The sequence below is a fragment of the Leuresthes tenuis genome, unplaced genomic scaffold, assembly GCF_036924035.1.
Source record: "Leuresthes tenuis unplaced genomic scaffold, fLeuTen1.0.hap1 SCAF_15, whole genome shotgun sequence".
NCBI classification, from domain to species: Eukaryota; Metazoa; Chordata; class Actinopteri; order Atheriniformes; family Atherinopsidae; genus Leuresthes; species Leuresthes tenuis.
The window spans coordinates 6,480,536-6,499,831 of NW_027325369.1; the positions used below are offsets into that span (position 1 = coordinate 6,480,536).

The 19,296-nt window shown below is 39.0% G+C and overlaps 1 protein-coding gene across 2 annotated transcripts; it reads right to left on the minus strand.

The window, feature by feature from the left end:
• Window positions 1–431: 431 nt before the first annotated feature.
• Window positions 432–18,396, minus strand: LOC140269996 (uncharacterized). 2 transcript variants are annotated; one of them, XM_072365050.1, is made up of 19 exons: window positions 17,956–18,396; window positions 17,276–17,399; window positions 16,405–16,541; window positions 16,107–16,276; window positions 15,499–15,694; window positions 12,264–12,520; window positions 11,118–11,203; window positions 10,934–10,995; window positions 9,585–9,823; window positions 8,993–9,182; window positions 8,081–8,122; window positions 7,850–7,979; window positions 7,518–7,659; window positions 7,280–7,438; window positions 5,102–5,213; window positions 3,747–4,366; window positions 3,517–3,634; window positions 1,462–1,531; window positions 432–1,068 (listed from the first exon to the last, which is right to left on the minus strand). In XM_072365050.1, exons 2-19 carry the CDS (start codon window positions 17,397–17,399, stop codon window positions 740–742), a joined length of 3,183 nt encoding a protein of 1,060 aa, XP_072221151.1. In that variant the 5' UTR covers window positions 17,956–18,396; the 3' UTR covers window positions 432–739. The 2 variants fall into 2 exon arrangements, with proteins under 2 accessions (XP_072221151.1, XP_072221150.1); XM_072365049.1 differs by having other exon boundaries at window positions 3,517–3,637; window positions 17,956–18,395.
• Between the last annotated feature and the right edge of the window lie 900 nt (window positions 18,397–19,296).

Sequence of the window (19,296 nt, forward strand, 5' to 3'; positions counted from 1 at the left end):
AATTCAAATCCCCCCAAACGGTACTTAAGCCGCTTGAGTTTGAGGCTTTTTAGACGCTTATGAGGAAAGAACCAGGAAAATTAGTTGGAAATAACAGCGTATGTTCTATAAAGTGAAACAGTGCCAGGACATTCACATAGAACTTAGAAGTCCTTAAACTGCACGAAAAAAGGAAATGAAAAGTAGAAAACGCACAAGAAGATACCATCTGGGTTCAGCTCCTCTCTTGTTTTATTGGCTGTCATCAAATGAAAGCAGATACAAAGCTGCCACTCAGGACTCGTTGTCACTTTGAAGTACTGCAACTTAAAAAAAATCCTCCACAGCCCAAAAAGCATTTTTTTCCCCAGTAGGTCACCCTTCTGAAAAGAAAATCTGTGAAAATGATGACAGGACACCTCCAGCCTTGGGTTTTACTCTTTATGAGTGAGTTTTTGTTTTTTTTTACCCAGTCCATGGATGTTTCTGATTTATAAAATCTTCACAGTGCCACAGAAAGTGAATTGTCCTTAAAACATTCATAGGTGGCACTGTCCTGCACCACTTAAACCACAAGAGCACCTTGAATGTGGTGCCAATAATCTTGAGCATGCCATAACATACAGGCAAGTGTAACTCTGGCTGCTAAAACCAAACAAGTGTATGGTCATTTTAGTGAAGGACAGGACTGGAATTAATGACACGGGTAAGCCCAATGTTAAACCGAAGGCCAGCATCCCGCCCTTATGTCCAGGTGTGGTTAGAACTCCAGCAGCAGAGACAGTGGCTCCAGAGAATTCAGAACAATCTCTTGTTTCTGTCCATAGACTCCCTGTTCCACCTTAACACCTGCCTTAGTGCACTTGGCTGAGCCCGCCGTGAGCTCTCTGCAGGCTGAGACCAGGTTTGAGAAAAGCTGAGCGCCCCACCACAGCTCACACCCGCCTTTGTACTGAATTCTTCTATTGGGCAGTGGCTCCCCAAGCAAGCTATCCTGGGGGACAAATAAAACACTCCCGGGAAGGTCGAGAAGGGACACAGAATGCCCGGAGTCTTTTCGGAAAAGCTTGATGGACATCAGACTGTTGGCTGTTGAGGGGATGGTGGAAAAAGACAAACAAGGCTGAATTTGAGTAGATCTCAAATTTGATTTTGTCTGAATATGATGCTTGTTAAGACTTCCATTGACATATGATCAACCCTTAAATGCTTAAACTTAGATTATTAGCAACCTGGATCTTATTAAAATTTAAATTCAGTGTTTCAACAATATACAGGCATCTTGCTCAATGAGAAAAGGGCTCAGTTCCAGTTATGATGCATAATGCCAAACAATCATGTTATGATTCCTCGTAACTACATTGACTTGTTGTGAAATATTACAGGCAAATTTCTTTTAGTAATCACTGATTTTATAATTGGCTTGAGAAATGTCACCAAAGCCATGATTGTGGAACAAAATCCTGGTTGCAGCTCGCTCACCCATCTCATACGTGACCTCTTCTGTGGCTCCATGGAAGAAGCACACATACACAACCATTCCCATCTGGATCTGATAAGGAAGCACAGTGATGATGATGTAAAAATAATCAGTAATTATATTCTTCACGGGATAAAACATGAAAACAGAGAAAAAAACTAGTGAAAGATACAGCTTATAGACTGAATCATAGAGAACTAGTATAGAAGCACAACTGCTTTCTTCTTAACTTGTTTTTACGTTTACTATTTGCTTCACTTCTTTTCCAAGAAAATATGTCTGTGTCTAAAACCTAGAAATAACTCTGACGTTATGTCACAATTTAATATTATTGATTAAAAAATCCTGGAGGAAATAGTTCAGCATCTGAAATCAACAACTTGCACTTTGGACATAATCTGACTTTTTAAAAACAGTTTTTACCACAGTAGAAAGTGATCTCCTACAAATAGTTAACAGCTCACTGGCATCAGGCATTTTCCCAAGCCACTAAAGACAGCTGCCAATAAGCCACTCCTAGAGAAGAGAACTCTAGACGCCTCTGTGATGAACAACTACAGACCTGTCTCTAACCTCTCTTTTATATCCAAGATTATTGAGAAAGTTGTATTTAACCAGCTCAACGACTTTATGAATGAAAGTGGAAGTCTCGATAACTTTCAATCAGGCTTCCGAAGTCATCACAGCACTGAAACAGCTCTGTTTAAAGTGTTAAACGACATTAGGTTGAATACTGATTGTGGTTATGTTCCAGTCCTGGTTCTGTTGGATCTCAGTGCTGCGTTTGATACTGTAGATCACAGAATCCTGTTGCACAGGCTGGAAAACTGGGTTGGACCTTCTGGAGTGGTCCTTCAGGTCCTATTTAGAAGGCTGGAATTAATTTGTTACAATTGGCAGCTATGAATCTGAGCGAGTGGCTGGGACTTGCCCCAGGGGTCATTTCTTGGACCTCTTCTGTTTAACTTGTATATGCACCCTTTGGGTCAGATATTGCATAACTTTAACATAAATTATCACAGTTATGCAGACGATACACAACTTTATGTGTCTCTGTCACCAGACGACTGCAGCCCAGCACACGTAAAGTGTCAGTGTCTGGAGGAATTAAACTCCTGGATGAGAGAGACTTTTCTACAATTAAATGAAGACAAAACTGAGATCATTCTGTTTGGTAGCAAAGAGAAGAGGGTCAGCATTGGTAAATACCTTGAGACTCGGGCCCTTACAATCACTGACCAAGTTCGTAACCTTGGAGTGTTGATAGACTCAGATCTGACTTTCAGCAGCCACATCAAAGCTGTCACCAAGGCAGCTTTTTACCAACTCAGAAACATCAACAGAATTAAACGTTTTCTCTCCCAAAAAGACCAGGAGAAACTCATCCGTGCATTCATCTTCAGTAGACTCGATTACGGTAATGGTCTTTTAACTGCTTTTAAAAGAGCATTAAACATCTGCAGCTCATCCAGACCGCTGCTGCTAGAGTTTTAACCAGAACTAAGAGATCTGAACACATCACACCAGTTTTAAAATCTTTACACTGGATTCCAGTCAGTCACAGAATAGATTTTAAAAGCCTACTGATGGTTAACAAATCCCAGAACGGTTTAGGCCTAAAATACATTTGTGATATGTTATTTTGTACATGAAATGTGCTGTACAAATAAAATTGACTTTGACTTTGAAATTTGATATATGTGCAGTTTCAGCAGAAGCACAAATTGAAATTAAGACTTTTTTTAAGGACCCTGTATATTTCTACCATCTCATGAAAAAAAAGAGTGAAACGCATATTAGCATGGAAATTAATTTGAATTTACTCCAACTTTTCAAGAATTTGTGTATATTTATTGGCCACTGACGTTGTAATCTGCATTTAGCCATAAACTACAATTCATTACAATTTGTCCTCTGATAATCCCATAAATTTAACATCATCTCAAATCATTCATCCTGTAAATGTTTAAATATCAAGGCCGACTGGAGAGATTACCTAAAACTTAGGATAACATCATTACAACTAAAGAAGAGATTAAACAAACATGCACACTCACCTCCACCCACTGAGCTTCAGCCCCATTAAGTGCAGGTCTGACCTTAACTTTCGCCTGGCTGCACTGCTGAATAATAGTCCGGGCCTGGAGTCTTTTGGACTTCTGAAACACTGGTGGGCTGCTTAAACACATAAACAAATTGCAAATATCCAAAGTCTACTAAGACCATCAAAGCACACAAATGTGCAAAAATATATGCAAAAGAGGCAGGTTTTTTTTTTATTTGATACCTGACTGCTTCAGGAAGGGGTTGCGTTGCCTGTGTTGGGGCAGAATTGGCAATTGTGAAAACAGGCCAGGGCTTTGTGCTCGGGGCCACAATGGGCTCCAGACCACAGCTGGAGCTCTCCTTCCCCAAAGGATTTCCCTCCAGTTGTCTCCCCCCTTTCATTACCTGCCTATCACTACATTGGCTTTGGAGTTCTATTGATTTTTTGGTGCATGGTCCACTGTCTTGACTTGAATGTTGATTTAGCTCAGGTAGAGGATGTGGCTCCATCAGAGATTTGGTTTCACTCTGTGTTTTAATGTATTGATGTGTTCTGGCACTGCCTTGAGAGCTACTAGGTTCTTTCTGGCCTTCAAGTTGCGTCAGCTCTTTTGGCTGAATCAGGATGTTCGGTTGACTCTCAGAGCTGTTTGACATTTCAGACTGTGCAGGGATTGCTCCCTTAGCAGACCACATCCTGGCGATTAAGGGGGTGTTAGGAGTCCTGGGCCGAAGAATAATGGAAGATCTGGGCTGGAGGTTGATTGGAGTTCTCAGGTGAAGGAGAATAGGGATTCTAGGTTGAGGGTTGATTGGAGTTGTTGTCTGGGAAGATGTGAGAGATGCAGGTCTTTCCTGGTACTGAGATAAGAGAAAGAAAATAAGCCTGGGAACATTTGCCTAAATTCAGCCTGGCTGTTACATCAGCCCTAAATTCTTAATTTGAAACAGATTGTGTTAGACAAACCATCTTAATGTACGACTTTGTTGTTACTAAATATTTACTCTGGATGTCTTTTAGATGTTACTTTTATGTTTTATGATTTTGATTACAAATCTATTGAAATTAAGCCCTTTTTTTCTGATAGATATCATTCTTTGTACTCACTAGATGTAATAACTCATAAGTGGTAGAGTCTACTATTCCCATGTTAATTCAGGTTATCATCCTTGGTCACATAATTTTTTTACACTGATATCAACCTGACTGTTTACAGTGATATCAGAATTTATTTAAGTATTGCTTTACCAAAATTTCCCAATCTTTCCCAATTACTTTAAAGGCCAGGATCCAGGGAAATTTAAGGCATTTCAAGACAGAGTCTGGCCCAATGAGCTATTTACACAAGGACCTGGAAACAACAGACTATAACCAACTTAAGGGCAGAGATCAGTTGCAAACATAATTATAACATTTGCGTGCAAACAGTTATTTGAATACTCCCTTTTTCCACCAGACAAGCAACAATTATTAGCTCTGTGATCACAGTAGTTGTTCAAGTAGCTAAACGATCAACAATAACAAAAGCTGTGTAAAGCAAACGAAAACTGCAAAATAAATACTTATGTATTATATATACAGACTAAAAAACCTACCCATGTGTCAACTGATTCAATTATCTGTTGTTCCTCTGTGTCATCATCGCTTCTCCCACCCCAGTCATCATCATCATTATAACAAGCATCATGATTGTTCTCGTCCCTCTCACTGAAAAGACAAAGAGTGAGTAAGAAGACAAAGACATTGAGAGAATAAACACAGCTAAATCAAAAAGCAATTCACTGGCAGTGTCGTTATTGTTTATACAAGTGTTATTGGTTCTATTTTAAATACTACAACTTATTTTAAAGGAATTTGGCAAATACTGCCACCTCAAAAGTTCTGGAGTCCTGACACAAGATGAACTACTGTTACAGCCTACACTGAAATCACTGTGACAATTAGTCACAACCGGAGACTGTATCTATAGATGGCCTTAGCCACAGGGCTTAAGATGTGAAAGCAACGAGTGGGTTACTTAAAGTGAACTACCGCTGATGGTCGCTGTGCACCAACTGGACCAACAATAAGAAAGCCTACAACTCTACGCCTCACACTCAAGGTGAAGAAATCATCCGCCAGGAAAGAAGACGACGACTCACTGATCCGTTTGACCGGGATATAACAACTAAAAGGACATGAACTATTAAAAGGCAACATAGCAAATTTCAAGATGGATAAAAACAGTGCTTTTCTAGTCTAGTTGACCACTCAAAGCACTTTCAGATAACAAGCCACACTCACCTATTCACTCACACACTCATACTCCTAAATATGAGTGTTTCACTCATATAAGCTCATACACTCCCTCTTACACTAAGTGAAACGATGAAGGCCCAGAGTGAGCATCACAGCCACTATTTATAATAATCATATCTATATATCTAAATCTATATATACACAGAATTATATAAATATACTAATTATATCTACAGAATTTCCCTTTGGGAAAAATTCATTCATTCATTCAGCACACAATGAAGGACACCAGGCCAGACTATGCAAAGACACCCTGAAACTGAGAGGATGGCTCAAGCAGAATCCAGGAAAAATCTCTATCCAGAAGTGTTAGGGAAACAAATGTAGTCGAGGTAGAAAAACTAACGTAAATTCCGGACAATAAGCCGCTACTTTTTTCCCAGGCTTTGAGCACCGCGGCTTATAATATGGTGCGGCTAATGTATGTTTTTTTCAATTTTTTTCATGCCGCCAAAAACATTTTGCCTCGTAATATTAGACCAATAAAATTAACGAATAGTTCACAGAGGTCCAATGAAATTGTACGACACTACACTACACTATTGTACGACTTACACTACTAAATTATTGTAAATTGGTCATTTGTACTCACCCTCAACATGGAAAACAAACAAAGAAATGCATATGATCAGTGGGTGACGAAGTTCTGAGGCTGTTCAATTCATAAACTGAAGAAGATGACTTTGATGGTTTTAGTGCGCAGGAGGAAGATGAAGAAGGCGATCAATGACTTTTCCTGGTAGGCTACTGTCTTTTTTTTCTTCTTACCAGCCGTGTTACAGGCACTGCTTGAAAAAAAAGCATTTACGCCATATTTGTGTGTTACCGATAGGTATTTAAGCTAAAACCATCGATGTTACAGGCACTGTTTGGGAAAAAAGCATTTACGCCATATTTGTGTGTTACCGATAGGTATTTAAGCTAAAACCATCGATGTTACAGGCACTGTTTGGGAAAAAAGCATTTACGCCATATTTGTGTGTTACCGATAGGTATTTAAGCTAAAACCATCGATGTTACAGGCACTGTTTGAAAATAAAGTATTTACACCGTATTTGTGTGTTACCGATAGGTATGAAGTTAAAACCATCGATGTTACAGGCACTGTTTGGGAAAAAAGCATTTACGCCACTATTTGTGTGTTACTGATTGGTGTTTAAGTTAAAACTATTGATGTTACAGGCACTGTTCAGAAATAAAGCATTTGCAGCACGTATTTGTTTATGTTACCATAAGCATTAAATTAAAAGTTTAAAAATCCTCACATGTAACATCTTTCTGTGTAAATATCTATTAAAATGTGGACACCCGCTGCTTATAATCCGGTGCGGTTCATACAAGCACAAAATGGATTTTCTTTTTAAAATGAGAGGGAGCGGCTTATATTCAGGTGCGCGCTATAGTCCGGAATTTACGTTAAGTAATATCCACTTTAAAAGTGCATGTTCTATAATTTGCTGCTGTGACAAAAACACCTGTCTGAGTCACGATGTGGAGATCTCAGTGCCTGTAGCAGTATCTCTGATCTTTCTGCTTCTGCTCGATTATCTAGTTTCTTCCTCTTCTTCATGCTGCACAGGGAGCAGTTGTTTATCCACTGCACCACGTCAGGTCTCATAGTTCTCCAGAAATATCTGGAAAAGATCGGAAATGAGATAATGACTGCATGGAAAACACAGTGCTAACTGCAACAAAAACAGCATGTAGAAACACCTCTCGTTGAGCAGTCTGAGACACTTGCTGACGTCAAGGTGGTTCAGCTCGTTGTGAAAGTCCACAAGGGCAGCCTCTACCTGCTGCCTGTTCCTCAGGACCAAACGCGCCACGTCTCCCCGCACCATGTGGAGCGTGCCATCTGTGAAAGCAGCGGAAATCAAATGCGAAGAAGGTACACAACCAATTTGAATTAACAAAGCTAAGACACACTGTCTATATGGCATTGATATGTTTGTATTTTAGTAGTATGAACAACTCTTTCTGTATGCCTGGTTGTACGTTATCAGGTCAGTATCACACGCATCATAATGCAAAGGTATCATGCAAACCTTTAATGGCAAATTTTTTGCAGAACCTCCTGAAAGTGTTCTTCTCCACATAGCTCAGTCCTGGAGGATAGGTGCGTTTGCTGAGGTACAGCTCCACAGCATCATACTTTGCAAAAAAGGCCCGCTCACCCTGTAGTGGATAATCCACATTTAAACAGATGACGTGAAGCTTTCTGAGGGTCATGCACTGACATCAAGTTTTTTTAAGGGTCATAAGTTATTTAAACATACCTCTTCCCTCACTGGAGGCTGGGTTGGACTCCTGGACTGAGTCTGTGGAGGAAATAGAAATGTTACAGTTAGATTGTTGAAAATTTTTCTTTATACTGCCTTGAAGAGTAGCCTAACCAGGACATTTTGGACCACACTCTAAACTCCCTTTTCTCTCAAAAATACTGGAGAGGATGGTATTTGACCTAGCACAATCCTTTTTAAATGCATCATTTTGTTATTCCTGGTACGCTGTGTCAGTCTAAAAAGCATTGAACTGGATTGGATTAGTTCTTATTTGTCTGACAGAAGCTTTGCTATCAGCCTGGGTGACTCTTTATCTTTTCTGGCCCCTCTTTCATGTGGAATGCACCAGGGTTTTATACTTGTGCCACTGTTGTTTTCCCTTTACATGTTCCGCCTCAGTTCCATTCTAAGGAAATACAGTATCTCATTCTATTATTAGGCTTTGAAACATGACAGCTCTGTTTTACTACAACCCCGTTAGAGTGCCTCAAAAGTCCGGATGGCCTTGAACTGGACAAAACTAAAATAATTATTTTTTTAGCCCAGTGGTGCCTGTAGGGCTTCTAAGTAAGATCTGGGTGGCCTTTTAAACATTATTCGAAACCATATGTAATAAAACAACTCTGGTGTGATAAGAATCAACACTGTTTTTTAATTCAAGAAACAGATAAACTCAGCAGTCAAAAACAGTTCATTTAATCTGCAGACACTATCTAATGTAAACCTTTTGTATAATTTAATGATTTCAAAAGGTGTATTCATGCTTTTATCACATCCCAGCAGGACTACTGTAATGCGCTGTATGTTGGTGCACTTTGTCACAGTACTCGTCAACGGACAATTGTTTTTAAATATGCTTTACAAATAATTGGACTCTGAGTTAAAACTCTAAATCCAGTGCCTCACCTCTGACTCGCTGTGTACCATGAGTGTGGGAAAAGCATCCACGTGGAGGACAACTTTCTCCCCACTGCGATCGAAGCAGTCCTCAGTGAAATGTGCTGAACATATGGATGACCAAAGCCTGGGGTGCCAGTTAACACGGCCCACAGCTTTCATCCACTGACTCAACACAGTTGGGTTGTGAAGAGGAAACCTGGAGGAGAGATTGTCCATAAAGAAGTTGCTGTATGAATGCATAATGATCATGGTAAGTCCTTTATTGGATGCGATGCTAAAAGTTGGTAAGAAACCTTTATAAACCCAGTGGTTTAACTGTGGAATTAGTAAATCAAGATGCAGTACAGGTATATTATAGTTAAGATTTCTCATGGTCAAATTGGGAGCAGTTCATAGGAGTTGAGAAAACTGCTGTGGCTAGTCATCACCTCAGAAAATTTCTCCAACTTGAATAATCCAATGAATACAGAATAACACAGACCTTCCATAGAGTTGCATTAGGAAAGCATGTTGTGCATACACTGAATGCTGATAATAAAAAATAAAAAAATCGAACATAAGAAAACCTAAGGACTTTAATTTTGGTTCAGACTCATACTTATGGAATGTGAGGCCCAGGCCTCTCTCCACTGGCCCGCTGCAGTTGGAGCACTTGTAGACACTGCAGCGAAGCCACTTCCTCTTGGTTCTGTTGAGGCAGGTTTGGCAGCTGGAGATCCAGCCGGCCAGGTCTCGAGCCATGCTGCCCCAGTAGAAGTGCTTTGCGATTTGTCGCTGGCAGATTCCCTGGCCATAGTGGCCCTGATTGTCATGGAACTGCCGCAGGATGGAGTTTACCTGGAATCAAGACACAACAAAATAGGTGAAGTTATTCATGGACAATGAATAACACATTTCTAACAGGCTTTTCTTCTGTGGACCTTTTTTATTTTAAAGAGTTGAAAAGACCCAAAAGCGGCTCTCGATCTAGGAAACATTCCATCAAAGGAAGCATTGTGTAGATGGTGGAAAAGGGTGATCTGGGGATATTTTTTTACCTTTTACCTACATCAGATAAATTAGAACATGGATAAAACACTGAATGAAATAGTTTTGTTAAATGTGGGGTGGACATGAACATATTGATCTAAAATAGTATGTTCAAAGTGCCTTGTTGTTGTGTTTCTTTTTTTTTTTCTTTTTTTTTTTCCCCTTGTCCTGTCCAGCATTATGGCAGCAGAATTGTAGTCTGAATACCTTTGATGCCAAACAGATTTGCTTTGCCAAGGGACGTTTTATGTAAAGCTCCCCTTGATGCCCATTTATTTATTTCTGTTTACAATATATAACATGTAATAGAACTGAACCGGACCGGGGGACAAGGAAAGAAGAAGAGCAAAGAAGAGGAAACAGAACAAAAATAGAAACAAAAACCAGACAACCAGCTGCTACACCTGTAAAAAACAAAGCAGACTCGTTGTTGTGTTTCAAAGTGACAATCATGATTTATTGTGGTTGTTCTGTCATTTTGAATCTGTTTCTGTGAGCTTGTTTATTTAACCTCTTTGTGATCATTTTGCATTACTTTGGAAATACTTCATGTCTTATTGCTTTTTTGTTTTGCTTCGCATATCTGTGGTTGTGCTACATCTGTTTGTATTGTTTTTGTGTCTCTCATTGCGTTTACTGCATGTGTTCTCTGAGTTGTTTCTGTGTGCTTTGGGGGTCTTTTTGCATCTTGATAATCTTTTTTTACCATCCCTGCAACCATTTAGAGAGGTCAGCTGGCAAAAAATGCAATATAATATCCATAACCATGTTTTGATGTGAAAATGTGAATGTGTTAGAATTAGCCATGTTAAGTTATTCCAATCTGTGTCTTGCTGGTACTGTTTTTCAAACCGGTGACCTGACAAGCTAAAGAACTTTCAGAGTTAACTTAATTTGAAGTTAATGGGGGTTGATTACCTCCTCCTTGCTTCGTGGCACTCTGACAGGAGGAGAGACTCGTGTGTACATCAGCACTCCATCTGAAACAGAAAAGAACAAAAGAAGCTTAGCCTTTTAATACATTTCATAATTAGCTTATTTTGATGATTAAATAGTGAATATAAAATGAGTGATGGTGTCTTATACCACTACTTTGACTCACCTATTAAGCCAAAACGCTTGGCCATCCTTTTTAAAGCGGTTCTTTTTTTCTTGCCCTGCATGGGTAACACCCTGGTGGTCAGGTACCTGCAGGAAGCAAAAACACACATTATTGCTGTTTTTCATTTAGTTTTTCATTTAGTACCCTAACCCACCAACCACTCATCCTAAAAACATCCCCCTGAAAAAAAACCCTGGCAAAAAAATATGGAATCACCACCCGCTAATAAAAGAGTTCTTGCAGAAGTTAATAACTTGTTCCACCAGACTGATTGACAGGACACATTGACTCAATAAGAGAGTTGTGAGTCAAAGCAATGTAAGGGATTATAATACTCCGACAAGAAGGTAATTCAAAAAGGAGAGAGGCAAAAGACTCGGGTTTTTGCAGTCAACAATCAGTACAAAGTACAATAAGTACAAAGAAAATGGGAAGGCATTAAAAAGGAAACATAAAGATAAACCAAAGATGTCAAAACATTAGGAAAGAAAACTGAATCCACTGTGCCTTCAAAACAGGAAAATCCCAAGAAAAGAAATGAAAAACAAATTAACAGAAACAAGAGACAAAGTTTGTGGCCAAACGAAATTAGGTGAGCTGAAGTTCATATACATTTTATTTATATATTCATACACAGAAAAGCCAAACATTACCATACAAATAGAAGAACAGATGATTATAGAGGGCTAATAAGAAGCAGCCAAGGACTGTGGACGATTAGTTAAAGGTGACATTCTGTGATGAATCAGGAATTTGCATTGGAAAAGGAGATGATGTCAGGACTTTTCTTTAGTGATCTAAAACTTACACATTTGGCCCTGTAATGGACTGGTGATCCTTTCAGGCTGCCCCCCTTCCTCTGACCTCTCTTGTAACAACCACAACCTTATAAGCAACAAGCCTCAACACACTACAATACAACAGCAAAGTATTACACCGTATCTTGCAGGTTGTGCTAGTACACAGTTTCTTATAATGACAACAACAACATTAAATAAATAACCTTTAACTTTCCTATTGTTCCCCAAAGCCAGATGTTAGGAGGTGTTTGTGGGATTTTTTTTGACCAGTGTAAAAAGGCTCAAAGAAAATTCAAATCAAAGATATTATTTATGACATATGTTTGATTGTATCAGTTCATCATACCTGGCAATATGGTTGCATGTAATGAAGCTCTTCTCAACAACAGTTTCCCTCTGGTCTTCTCTCATAAAGTTGGATGCTCTGAGGTCTGGATGAGGACCTGGGCGACAGTACTGGTGTTCCTGCAGCCCCACAGTTGTTTCAGAGTGATCAAAAGCCTGATCACAGGGATCAATGCTGCTTGTTGCAGCAGCTGCAGCAGCTGTAGAAAGGGCATCTTCCAACGTGTCGGAATGAGGGAAGGCCTCAACTGATAGGACCTGAACACAAAGGAGGATTACCTGATTTTGTCCCACCAACTGACACAATATCCACATTCTAATTCCAGTCTGAATGAGGGTATACTTTCATTGTCATATAAATGTATAATACTCTTTATGTATCAGTTAAAAAAAAAAGGTCTATATGAGTGCTAAATAAATATGACAAATGGCAGAGAACAAGTACAAAAGTGCAAGTTAAAGCAGATTAGATGTGTGTGTTAGGGTGTTTGTAGTATTGGGACAAAAAGGTGTTGTCTGAAGAGATGAGTTTAGTTAGAGATAGATGCCCTGCTGGGATTGTACTTGGTAGCTTATGCCACAAATGAGAACAGTCGGGGTGAGCCTGCCAAGTGAGTAGAGATGGCAGTACCAGATGACATTTCCGAGAAAAACAGAGTGTTCAAGAAGGAGCATTTGACAGAATTTCGATAGCTGGGTGCAGACCCCGCAGGCACTCTGTAGGCAAGCAATAATGACTTGAATTTTGTTTGTGTAGTCACTCAATGATTATTAAAGTGACACATACTTTTTGGTTGATCAAACATGCCACCACATTCAGAATCATGTGTGCAGGTTTCAGTGTGCAGGCAGGGAGACTTTAGCATTGCAGTGGTTCAGGCAGGAAATAACCCTGAGGTTATGTACGGCCTGATTTTTCTTGTTGTAGACAGCAACATGACACATTCGAGAGACAGATGCAATATACATCAAAGGATAGCTGGTTATCCCAGGTTTCTTCCTTTACATATAGTATAGTATAGGAGATAGTTGAAAAGGCAATTTCATGTTGATGGATTAGATGGAAGACCAAAACTTTGGTCTTAGAGAGACTGAGCTGAAGTTGGTGTTCTTTTATCCATGTGAATATGTCAGAGAGACAAGCTGAGATTCATGCTGAAATTATTGGGGTTATCTGGTGGGAATGATAGGTAGTCAGGGATCATCTGTATAGCAGTGATACAAAAAGTCACATGAGCGGATGACTGGGTCTAATCCAAAGAGGTGTATAATGCAAAGAGAAATGTCCCAGTAACAAGCCCAGTACTGTCAAATCTTTAGCTGTAAAACTCACATCCCACTCTAAAATACTTTGTTACTTTGTGGTTGAGTCAATGCGTGCAGGGTACAGAGGTGTGGTGGCAACAGAATAAGCCCAAATCATTATCCTCCAACACTTGCTTGACAGTTGGTATGAGGCGTTTGTGCTGACAATAGATTATGATCAAATATCTCCACTTTGGTCTCGTCTGCCAAAAGGACTTCATCCCTAAAGTCTTATGGTTTTATCAGAAGCAACTTTGCAAACCCAAGTCATGCTGCTATGTTTTATTGTTTGTTACAGAAAAGCTATTCTTGTCCAGTCTTTTTCTATTTGCACTGTTATGAATTTAAACATTCAATAGGCTAACCGAGGCCTGGTGAGTCTGACACAGAGTTCTTAGGTTTTCTATAGTTTCTCTCAGCACTTTGTGGTCCAACCTTGAGTTGAACTTGCAGGGATGTCTACTCTTGGAAAGAATGGCAACTGTCTAAAATGTTTCTCACAAGTGAACAGTATTTGTCACTATACAATAACATTTTCAATAAAATCCATAGTATTTGAAAATGTCCTTATAACCCTTACGGGACTGAAGTGCAGAAACGACTTCTTCTCTAAGGTCATTGTTGATGTCTTTCCTCCTTAGAATTGTGTGAACACACCTGAACGCTCCAGCCTAGCAAACTGCCGAAACATCTACTTATGTATCGGAGTGGTCACATTTAACCATGATAAATAATTGAAGTGCATTTAATGAGCAGCATCTGGCTGCTCTTCTATGGAGGGAGACAGATTGTTTTCCCACATTATGTTAATAAAAATTTGACATGAGATCTATCTATCTATCTATCTATCTATCTATCTATCTATCTATCTATCTATCTATCTATCTATCTATCTATCTATCTATCTATCTATCTATCTATCGGTTTAATTATATTCAAATGTCAACAATATCTACGGTTACAAAGTGTTTTTGAAAATCGTTCAGAGAATATGTGCCATCCATCCATCCATTTTCTATACCCGCTTAATCCAACGCAGCTGGAGCCTATCCCAGCTGTCAAGGGCAGGAGGCGGGGTACAACTTCGACAGGTCGCCAGTCCATCACAGGGCCATACAGACACAAACAAGACAAACAACCAGCCACGCTCAAAATCATTCCTAGGGTCAATTTAGAGTCATCAATTAACCTGACATGCATGTTTTTGGATGGTGGGAAGAAGACTGAGTACCCAGTGAGAACCCAGAACACTCAAACTCCACAGAAAGGCCACAACTGGAATTCGAAACAGGATAAATAAGTGTCGTTCCCCAGGTAAATGAGGAATTGTGTTGATTTCATACAAAAAAAAAGACGATCCATTATTTGCCATAATCAATCAACCAAATCAATGTGCTTCATTTCGATTTTAAGGACAGGGAAATACTTCCTTTTTATTACACACATGCGTGTTTATCATGGCTGCCGTGTTTGTTTGAAGTATCGTTGGTGTATGTCCTGCCATTCTTTCACAAGGTGCAATGTGTTTGTGACTGGTACTGGTCAGAGTTGGGCATAATTTGACTGAATATGAGTTCATAGGGTCGGCATCGGTAAATATGGCAGAATGTTTTGAAGACAAGCTTGGAGAGAAATCCACAATTACCCGGATCATTATGATGTATATTTGCCACTACCCATTGACAGAATGGTTGGAGAGAGATCAGCACCACTGCGGAAATATCCGTACACTGAGTAAAATGTTGGAGGAACAGAGTCTCAGGTCTGAGTCATCTTATGTGCCCCTTGGTGGAATCCCCCAGTTACAGGCGTAGCATACAGGTAAGTATGTGAACAATTATGCCACCGACAGAGCAAGCAACTGATATGACCTTGTGATAAAAAAGGAATTATATTCCTGGCCTAAGTGTCTGTGGTACCCAATTTGTCACCTCATTGCGGTGCACTGTCTCAGATGTGATGGTTGGTACAGCATCTGATAATAGTGTCAGCTGGCCATCCTCAGTAAGAGTGAAACAGGATGTGTCAAAGTGTTGGGAGCAGACGTAGGAGTTTGTGCGCAGCGAGCCCTCGTCCCTCTGAGCCACTGCCAGCCACCTCCGGCGCTGCTCAGTATTTTTTGGAAACCTGAAGGATGGAGGAAGACCAGTTTTAATTGCAAAGCCAAGCTGAACTCCAAAACAAAGCTGAACAAATAAGGTCTATATGCAGCTTCCTCAGAGCTTTTATCTTTGGGCCAAAATTTCAGAGCACTACTTGAAATCTGGTTCTCAGCTTTATCATACCTCTAAATCTCAAAGGTCAGCTGACTAGCCCTTGCTATGGATCCCAGGCTCCCCACTATAAAACTTTTCCACTTACTCATTTTATTTGCTTTTACTGTTTGGAAAAGGTTTTATAAAAAGTATTCAGATAGATTCAGATAGAAGACCGTTATTTTGATTATAGTAATGCTCTCACAAAATCTTACACGAAGAAAAACCTTTTTGTGTGAGTTTTGTTACTTAAGAAAGAAATTTAAGAAAGAATATTGTCTGACCTGTGGAAGGTGAGATCAGGGTTTGCAAAACTGGAGGCATCACAGCCATAAACCAAACAGAACTGAACAGGGGGTTCTTGGTGTGGAGGGGGAGGTCGGTTCTGACAAACAGAGCATGCTTTGATCCACTTCTTCACAGCTTCTGTCACCCCAACCCAGTAATACATCAGCTGGATGGACAAAAAAGAAAGATCTGTTTCTAACACCACCCTGACTGTCACAGAAACACTCTTTTATCAGCTACCTTATATCTTCAACTGTTCCATCATGTAAAACACATAACATCATCGAAACTAACCATTATCTCCTTCACTGCCCGAATCCGGCCGGCATGGTTGTTGTTGTCATGGTAGCGTGTCAGGATCTCCCTAACTTCGTCATCACTCCTGACGACACGGAGGAGGCGACCTCGATAAGATCTCCACAGACAGTCATCTAGATTGGAGCAGTTAACAGCTTTTGTTGCATGGATTTTAAAAGCTTTCATTTTCTTTTTGTGGTGTGACACGGAAAACATGAAGGGCGGTGTGCCTTGAGGACCAGGATTGGAAAACACTGATCTAGGCAATGTCTTCTAACTTCTTCTTCTAAAAATTTAACTGAAATGTCAAAAGTTCTCTGTCACTTTTGGGGCACATACGGGTAATGAGTTTATCTATTGTACAAGAGAAATCACGTCAAAACATCTCAATCTTGAATTTGATTTCATGGTGACTTAGTGAACAACTTAATCTTTCTCAGAGGCACCTTTTTCCGGGCCATCGACCCATGGTAAATCCTTCAGTGTGTGCCACTTACGGCATTACAAACTGAGATGCAACTACCTGAAATGGTTTTATCATTTTATTGCAAATTTCTCCCGCTTTCAGGGAAGTCATTCTCTTAATTTTCAGATTGCTAGAAAACTGCAAATGTACAACACTAATTAAAACTTTAAATGAATCATCCACAACTATATTAATAAAATCAGTCATCATATCAGGAATAACAAAGATATTCTAATTGACGTCATGGCCTGTCCTAAACTTACATACTGGTTTTAATAGTAACAGGGGACATTTCAAACCCATTTTTGTTCTCTCTTTTATAATTTTTTCTCTTCGGATCAGTACTTTGTAGTGAGAGTTTGATCTCAAACCTTGAAAAAGGTCTGCGTTATGCTGAGGTACCTTTGTAGATGAAGTGTTTGCGGGCTGCCCTTGCCACTTTCTTAAAGCTTTTAGATGCATTTGCAGGAAACTTTCCAGTCCGTATATAAATCTCCAAACTGTCAAGAAAGCGATAAGAGGGCATCTGTGAATGAAGAGATGATAAAGAAAGAGAGATGAAGAATATCTGCTGCTTTTCTATGGAATTAAACATACTGTGATACATCAAAATGTTAATTAGTTGAACAACACTTTGATAAAAAAAATTCTAAAAAGTCACCATTTTATATACTAAATATTTTAATACAATCAATAAAGCTACTGATCCATTAACGTACGTTTAGTTAGGTGCGACCTTAAACCTAAAGTAAATATGATGTTTTATTGAAGCTTGAATTTGAACTTTGTGACCACAAAATAAATATATAAATGTATTATTGTTTTACTTTTATTAAAATAAAATAAAAAGTTTAACACTTGCTGACATTATTTTGTTTTTACAAAATACATTTTAACTATATATATACATATATGTGTATATCAGAACATCTAACGGTCTACTTAAGCATGATTGACTTTTTATGTTAACATGTTGGAATACAGCGATAAACAATATTTTTTAATCTTGATACTGCATACAAACAGGTTGTCCAAAACAGAAATACATTTTTATACTTTCTCCTACTGAAAACCGTTCCCACCTTAGAACATCTAACGTTCAGTCAACAACAATCCTCGTTACACCGCGATAAACTCTCAACAAAAACCTGGGAGTCAGTGCATCAGTGCTGAACGGGACTGCTCATGTAAAAAGCATTACTCTTTCACTTCATCGCAAAATTCGTATACTTTTATCAAAGTAACATATTTTAGACCAAATAAGTGGCTAAATGTGGCGTTTAGTTCCGTGCAGACTTTAGCTAGCAGCAGTAGCCTGGTAGCATCCGGTAGGGAAAATGTCAGAATAAAGGTAGACAGTAAGATCATTTTTACCACAAACACACAAAAGGGATAAAATAGGAGAAAGGTAGGATTCCCGTTTGCTTAAACATGTAATATTATATAGATTATATACTATATATTTCATAGAATACAAACCACAATAATCATGGTACATTTGTGGAAATATGTTGCTGTTATACGCATACTTATACAGAGTTTTTGATTCAATCAAGCTTAATACTTTACAAAGAATAGTGTTGGATTCAACCCTTTGCAAAAATTCATTGATTAAAAAAAAGCAACAGGAAGACACATTTTTTATAAATAACAATGACCAATACACGTGCATTTCAAACTCGTTTGTGTTCTGTTTTGGTTTGCGCTTTTACTTTTGTCAAAAATTGCTTAAACGGATATGGAATTATTACCAAGTGATGTTCACTTAACACAATTAACGTTTTTGACGAAGGTTGTAAATTCTGCCGTAACCCAAGCTTACTGAGTGCTGCTCACTTCCGTTGAGCCAGATTTAGCTGCTCGCCCCCTGCTGACCCGGCGGAAACACCGTTTTATTCTACAATGTTCTCAACAACTTTCCTACTTCTAACAAGGTCAACTTTAATCTTTTTTATCTCTAGGAATATGTTTTCAGGTCCACCTTAAAAGGCGAAAGAGTTTAGCATTTTTTTTGCATTGAACTGTGAGAAGTGGCACATAAATAAAGCCAGGAGCAGCCAGGAATAAACTGATGAAAACCACTTAAGTACATAAATCTAGGAATTTATTCTTTAAAGCTGGAGGTCTTAAGTTTTCACAATGTGACCTTCAGATAATGTGCCCTAAAAATGGCAGACCAGACAATCCTCAAAGTGTGACTTTCAAAATTCAATAAAGATCTATTAAAGGTTACTGTTTGCTGAGTCAATCTTTTCAGAATGACACACAGCATCACAAAAACTATGCTGATTTGTGATTTACTGTCACAGCTAGAGGTAAATTAAATAACATTTTAAACTACAGCTAGGAAACACAAAAAGCCACAATGACATCACAAGTAGCTGAAGGAATCTTGTAGATATGTTACATGTATAAAAAGTAAT